The following is a 7,855-nucleotide window of genomic DNA, read 5'->3' on the forward strand; positions in this document are numbered from 1 at the left end:
ATTCATACCTGAATTGTGGTAAGCAAAGTGTGACATCCTGTAACAGGTAGGAATACATGAATATAAGGTCAGTAGCAAAAGACATCCATGTGTCACAGGCAATTGTTGGATATACAAGACTGTTCAGTCTTAGAGTTATTATTTAGTGATCTAATATTTAATGATTATTTATTTTTCATAACAAGAGTGTTAAAAGTTAATTATTTTAAAAGTGATAGTTATGACAAGTTTCGTTACATTACTTTGTACGAGTCATACGTTGTGTATGCAGTTTAATTGTTGTACCAGATTTTTGTAATATTATTGACATCATCTTACTTGAAGCTTCTAATTTTTTCTCATTATGTGTAATACTGTTGTTACTAGAGGGCTAGATATTTTTAGAGTTTTGTGTTGTGTGTTATAAATACATGCAGGTACAGAGAGCACGTAAAGTAAGTTAGTGAAAGTAAAGTTAGACTACATGATTGTCAGTTTAGTCATAACAGGCAATTTATAAAGTGAGAGTTTCACAGTTTGTATTGTAATAACAGGGATAAAGATAAATGATTTATCTTGTCAAAGGGTGTTTTAAAGCAACTGAACCAATCTGTGTAGACTTTGACAGAAAATAGACAATTATTTAAAGCTCTGGATACATCTGTGGTAACCAATAGTGTAATGAAGTTTTGTACATACATTTGACTTGTTTTGAATATATTATTTTAAAACAAGTAGATTGTGTGATGTGTATTGTTAAAAGTTATTGCCAACAAATCACAGACACCTAGAGTAAAGAATCCAGCCTTATAAAACCTGACAGCAATATAATGAAGAAGGATCTTCATGTGGAAAATCAACACAAGTCACATGCACACCTGTTGCTTACGCACCATATCCAGGAAAGGGACAACACTGTATGAATAGCACCTAGCTAGAGGAAAATGGTGGTTTCAGCATGAAACTTATGAATAAGGCTGTTTAAAAAGAAGTTAAAGCTTGCTGTTATATCTCTGCATATTGACAGTATCCTTACAGCATAGTTTCCTTTGCTTTATGTTATCATGTCCAAATATCACTTTTCCTTCCTACATGTTTTTGATAATAAATGTAGTGTACAATGTTTACGACAGTTTCCATTGGTCATTTCAACAGTCCAATCGCACAAAAATCCATAGATGCTGTATCTGGGGTCTTGATCAGTATGTCTATGTGTGAAATGGTATGAATACCCGTTTGATTATCCATCTGCTTGAGATACGAGATGATTGAACGGGAGGTATGACTGGACACCTTATTTGATGACCAGACATGGTAACATGGGCTAATTATGTGGTGTGGCTCCAAAAGACAATTAAGAGTGGTTATTATGAGAAAATTGTAACTATAGTATAAATAATTCTGTACGTTATGCATTGAAACTAAAATTAAACTTGTCTAAATATTCAATTCTAAATTATTAAATATAGTGAATAAAAATTTGATATATAAATTTTAATAACAGAATGTTGTAATGATCATATGTTTGGTAGTCAGACAACAAGTCAGTTGTGCATAAAGTATTAAGTTTAAGTATTGTTTATCTATAGAATTGTTAGAATAATAAAAATGTTTCAAATGCTGTAAAACCGATATAACTGTAAGGTTTAGCATTTTTACAAAACTATTATTAAACATATTATACATAAAGCTATACCCAATGTTTTATATCTTATAGTTCATTTTAAAGCAAGCAGGAAGAGAAATTAGAAATTCAACTTACCTGATATACATTCAAATGATGCAAGACAGCCCAAGTCAATAACAAGATTGCAACCATTACCCCAACACCTGCCAATGCAGCAAATCCTAGGTACTGCCACAGTAAGACGATAGCCAGAATAATTCTGATAGGACATGAAACAAGTAAAGTAATAAACGCAGATAACAGAAAAACCTTTTCTGCATCCACGGCCATTAAATTTACCAACTCGCCAACTGAAAACTGACATCTTGCAGCACTTGAGAGAACAAGACCCTGCCTGACTTGTTATGGCCCAGCATGGCCAGGTGGTTAGGGAGCTCGACTCGTAATCTGAGGGTCGCAGGTTCGAATATCCGTTCCACCAAACATGCTCGCCCTTTCAGCCATGGGGATGTTATAATGTGACAGTCAATCCCACTATTCGTTGGTAAAAGAGTAGCCCTAGGTTTCAATTTGATGAATCCCTGTCCCACCAAACATGCTCGCCCTTTCAGCCATGGGGATGTTATAATGTGACAGTCAATCCCACTATTCGTTGATAAAAGAGTAACCCTAGATTTAAATTTGATGAATCCCTGTCCCACCAAACATGCTCGCCCTTTCAGCCATGGGGATGTTATAATGTGACAGTCAATTCCACTATTCGTTGGTAAAAGAGTAGCCCCTAGGTTTCAATTTGATGAATTATTTTTAAAGAGATTCTGTTAAAATTCTGATTATCATTATTTTTTCAACAGTTCAACAATATTCATCTCATATGAAAATGTTAGTACAACAGTCAGTTTCTGTAGGAAAGCTCATTTCACAGAAAGTTACTCAGGTGTTCAGACTTTGAACTCTACATATCCTCAAGAGACAAACTGTGCACATGGAAAAAAAGTTAAAATGAGCATTGTCTTCTTTCTAGGCATTATAACGAAAGCTATCGCATAAATTTTACATTATTTTGAATCCACTTTATTCTCATAAGACCAAAAATATTCCTTTTCTTTTTTTTTATTTATTGTGTGATTTTTACATTTAAATTGTTCTTAAACTTAAGTCATTCTAGTAACTGGGTTAGAGTTATTTTCTACTTGATTATAAAACTTTACTTCAGAAATGTATACTTACCTCTCTTCACAATACAGAGCTAAGACACTGCCAAGACAATATGTGTGCATACCACAAGCCTTGGACAAAGTTCTCACCCCTACAAGTATTAGCATGTACTGTGTAGCCTAATCATCATTAAACTATATCCCTCTACCAATATTAAGGTTACACATTCTCCATACACAGTAAATCCCATGAGCACTATAATTTCAACAAAAGCCCATTCTTTCCTCAGCACTACTTTGTTCAGAGGAGCTTTTTCTTAGGAATTAAGAGAATTTTTTTGCACTTATTATTTTAAACTTTAGCTACCATTTGTAATTTAGTTTCTCTTTCTTTAATTATCTTGATTATGAGAAAAAGAGGATTCCAAATTTAAACATGTCAGTTAGAACTTTTATTTGAATTATCTTTAATGTGATTTTTCTTTTAATCTAATTTGTAATTTTGGGACACGTGTCCCAATGTTTGGGATAAGGTTTTTCTTTGACAGTACTATTTCATGTTGTTTTAACTCAGTGTAAGGGTTTTTTTAAGTACTCTTCAATGTTGTAATTAGACCAATGCATCACAGACAAACCAGGCCAATTTGTATAATCTAAAGAAAGAAAAGGTGGTTTTGGGGATCAGAAGGAGACATGAGAGCCTTGGCATCAGAAGCACCATATTTCAAAGACATAAAGGGGTAAGCTGAGCCTGCCCTGCATAAAGATAGAGGAAGACCCCTAAATGAATGAGATATAGGATAGGGGTCAAAACTCAACTGGAGAACCAACTCAGCTACCCTCAAATGAGATGACTCCTGAAGAAGAAGGGAGGTTGGAACAGTGAAAGGCACACTGGAGGAAGCATGTAGACATCAAATGTCCATAGAGTAGTGAAACGGTAGGCCTTAAGAATGTAACCTCCATGCAAAAACTCACAAAACAATGGGAGTAAAACCTCAGAATGGTGTTGAAGAATTTTTCCACAGCATTCTAATTAGATAAGATGGTGAGTAGAAAGATAGGAAGAAAGCACCAAAGAAACACACTAGTCTTTCAGCAAAGGGAATCTAAAGATGTACAAATTAGGAGAGTTGAGGTCCCATCAGCTGAGGGTTGACTCCAGAAACAAGTTGCCTCTAGGATACAAGAGAACCAGCTCTTGAAGAGAGGAGGGGCATTTGATAGTAACAAGGAGAAGGAGAGGAGGCAATCCTGCAAGTCTGTAGAGGATGAGAAATCTCATGGGGCCCACTTTTCTAAAAATGCAAGAAAACAAAGTAAACAGAGATGATTGCTGATGAACTGCATCAGCTCAAGGTTCAAAGAAAGGGTGCATTATAGAGTTTCTTGAGAGTAGAAGATTGAGGGAGGCAAATGTCAAAAAGTAAGGCAACCTGACGAAGTACATCCCAGAAACAAAGAAACCAAGTTAAATATGGTATACGTAAGTTTCCCTAGTAAAGCTGACAAGGTCATGATGTGAAGCCTATAAAAGAAGTATGGACATATAGTAAAGAAGTTTAGTAAGTAAAAGACAAAGATGAGTAGATGGTGAGAGAGAAAAAAAGAGAAGATGAGATCTCGAAGATGAAAGAAGAGTGATGAGAGCTCACACAACAAGTTAGCAAAAAACAGTTGGAGAAAAATGAAACAAAGGACACGGGAGATGTCAGAAATATGGAAATGTGAATTCATAATCCATAGGACTAGACAGAAGATGATGGCAAGCCTACTGAGCAATCAACATCTTGAGGATGTAGATATAAAGAAACTGATCCTCTGGAAATGGACAAGGTATATAAAACTGCATCCCACCTGAATAGAGACATTGGTTAACAGGGTTTGTTTGTCATCAAGCACAAAGCTATACAATGTATCACTTATGATGCACTCACCATGGGTATGAAAACCCATATATGTGAGCATTATAAATCCTCAAACTTAATGCTGAGCCCTGGGGGCTTCAAACAGATAATAGTCCAGGTGAGGGTGGGGAAGAGGGATGTCAAGGAATAGTGGGATCAAGTAATCCTCTATGACAGTGAGAGGTGAAATGAAAACAGAAGATCCCTGGATATACTTGCATTGATTGACCAGAATGCACTGAAGAGAAAGGAAGAAACAACAGAGAAAGTGCCTAAATGGATCATGATATAAACACCAGATTTCCACTGGCAGGGTGTTATTTGCTCTCAGGACCTCTGCTTTCTTTGTTCTAGACTTTGTCTTCTGGGCCCACAACCACCATGTTCAAATGTTGGATTATCATTCATTTATGAATGCAAGTATATCCAGGAATCTACTGTCTTCTTTTCACTCCTCATTGTCATGGAGGCTTACTTGATTCTACTGTTCCTGGACATTTCTCTCACCTCACTTGGAGTTGCATCTGTTTGGAACCCCAGGGCTCAGCATTAAGTCTGAGGGCTTATAATGCTTATATGTATATATATATATGGGTTTTCATACCCAGGATAGATCCATCCCACACAGTGATCTCTCTCCATTCTCTGGTGTGGTGTTTCAATGTATTTGCTCCCACTATGGGAGTCTATCACTGCTGCCTTTCAAAATTCCCCTCAACATCTAGCTTCCAGTCCTTTGACCTCCAATCCCAGACTCTACAGCACTGGCAGAGGAAGCTCTGTGTCTGGAGTGATTCCTATGGGAACTGTCTCTCTCACGATTTGGCCTTGTTTGCCTCCCACACTTATTACCAAAGGGAGAGGTTAATATTCTTCCCTGACAGCTCCTTCCTCCTCAAGACTTGGGCTGTTCAGAACGGTGATTGGATGCTTTCTCCATTCCAACTCACTTCACTTTCTTCCCTGTATGACCCAGATCATTTCCTTTGTCCTGTATGGGCTGCTCATTAGTATATCACTTGTACTGCTCCTCTCCAGGGCACTTGGCAATGTCTTTTCTTCCTGTGGGATTCCTCTTCCTCTAATCACTTATCATTCTACTTTAAATAGTTGGGTTATATACCTCATCTTGCTACTTATTCTTCTATGGGTGATGATAATCTTCTTATTTTTCAACTCCCTTTCCATCAACTTGGTTATCTCGTGGCTTTTTTTTTGCCTATAGCCATCAATGTTCCCTGTATGAGATCTTGCAGGTGGAGAACTCCCCTTCCCCCGACACATTAGTGTCACATTACTTACACCACATTACAGTTTCATCTATCCTGGGTTTTTATCTACCTTTAGTGCCATTCTCTACTCTTCAAGGAGACTCTTTGAAGGTGAGTTTTTTTAGTTTTTGTAAGTCTTAAAACCATCTTATTCAATCTGTGTTTATGTTTTGGAAAAAAAGAAACATACAAAGTGGCTGTTGTTGCCTTGCAAGGAATACTTCTCTCTCAAAATTCTCAATGAGTGAGTGGTAAAGGAAGTGTTTAGCCAATCTGCCCCTGCTAAGTACTCACTGCTGAGATAGAATTTTCCAGATGACTGCTTCAGAAGTTTGTATCTATTTTACCTTCCAGGCCATACTTCAGAAAAAAAAATGCACCAGGTGAGCATCTGGTTAGCACCTGCTCTTTCTAGTCATGGTAAAACCCATTGTGCTGTCTACCAGTATGGGACCTTATGCAGATGTGTTGATTCCTATTTGGCTTGAGCATTTCTCTGGTGTTCTGCCTCATACAAATTTCCTCTTTCTTTGAGTGGAGTGATAGGGAAAACTATTGCTTCCCCAATTCAAAGTTACTGGAGAGGTTAGTATAAAGAGTGCCTTATTAGATCAGTGTAATCCCACTGGTATGATACCAAGTCAGTGCATTCCTCAATGGTAAGTAGAGAAGGGATGTTACCTAAAAGTGTAGTAATGAGTACCCTACTACGTTACGAACCAAGTGATTCTGGTGGTTAGGCCAGATGGATAGTTCTCCTCAAGTTTTAGGCCTGGTATGTTTTCTCCATGCACCTGGTTATTCTAATACATATCTCACATAAGTGTTTCTCTAATACAGTAGGACTTGACTTATTGCCCTGAACACAAAACACATTCAATTTCAACCAACTGCCTAAAAGATAATAGCCAGTTGAGCAGTCTTAACATTTCACCCACCTATGTGACACCACAGAGAATGTTCTTTTGACAATACCTTTTGCTCTACTACCTTTATTGCTTGAAGAGTATTTCCTACATCAGAAGGATGCAGTGATAATCTTATACATGTGCGATTTTAGCTCTTTCTTGTGCAGATAGGTGAGCATATTTTTCTGAAATTAACATTTTCCTTAGATGAAAATGTATTTCTGAGAGACACATCTCTGGATGATTTTCCATCTTCCCTTTCCATTTCTGATGTATTCCTTTTCAAGAATGAGACTTTGTTCGAGTGCTAGTGCTCATAGGGATTCCTGTAATTGAAGAGTGTGTCGTCCTCCTGGTGGTGGAGGAGGAATATAGTGTAATGAAGATGATCACATCATAGGATGGTGCAGTACACATTAACATGTGTAGGCATGGGAGCTTCAGTCAAGTCTTGTGCCATGTGCAAAAATCTTCATGATAAGGTAATAGATCTATGTTGTGCAGAGAGAGATATCTATCAGAAATATATTTTATGGTAAAAAAAATGTTCACATTATTCATTATAGTTCTGAGTTTTGATAAAAATCTCTGTTTGATTCTGTTTAAGTTTGATCATCATTCTTTGGTTCAAAAGTATATGAACTACATTGAATTGAATTATCATTGTTTAAATAATATGAATTACATCCTATGTGTAATTAGTTGCTTCTTAAGTTTAGCCATGTTATATTATAGCAGTCAAGTCAAATATAGTGTCATGGCATTGGTTTCTATTTGTACCATGAGAAAGTTCATGCATCCAATCTGACATGCCTTTTTACAAAATATCTGGCATTAACTGTCACACTTAAGCAAGTTATATAGTGGGGAGGCATAAAGAGTTTCTTTGGTAAAGTATGTTGTTACAGAGAGAGTTTCTGTTTCCAAAAAAATTTACATCAACGACTATGGTTTAGGATGGGAACTAGTGATTATAGGTTCCCTAACTAAGGTATGCTATTTACAT

At 36.7% G+C, this 7,855-nt stretch overlaps 1 protein-coding gene across 1 annotated transcript in view; it reads right to left on the reverse strand.

The window, feature by feature from the left end:
* The window catches only part of LOC106474416 (canalicular multispecific organic anion transporter 2-like), a gene marked incomplete at its 3' end in the record, with an annotated part of 26,156 nt that overhangs the window by 4,009 nt on the left and 14,292 nt on the right, over positions 1 to 7,855 (reverse strand). The window contains exon 2 of the mRNA XM_013935108.2: positions 1,742 to 1,996. Coding sequence (XP_013790562.1) covers positions 1,742 to 1,936 — 195 coding nt within the window. The remainder of the gene's footprint in view (positions 1 to 1,741; positions 1,997 to 7,855) is intronic.

This window comes from Limulus polyphemus, unplaced genomic scaffold (assembly GCF_000517525.1).
Source record: "Limulus polyphemus unplaced genomic scaffold, Limulus_polyphemus-2.1.2 Scaffold7192, whole genome shotgun sequence".
Classification (NCBI taxonomy): domain Eukaryota; kingdom Metazoa; phylum Arthropoda; class Merostomata; order Xiphosura; family Limulidae; genus Limulus; species Limulus polyphemus.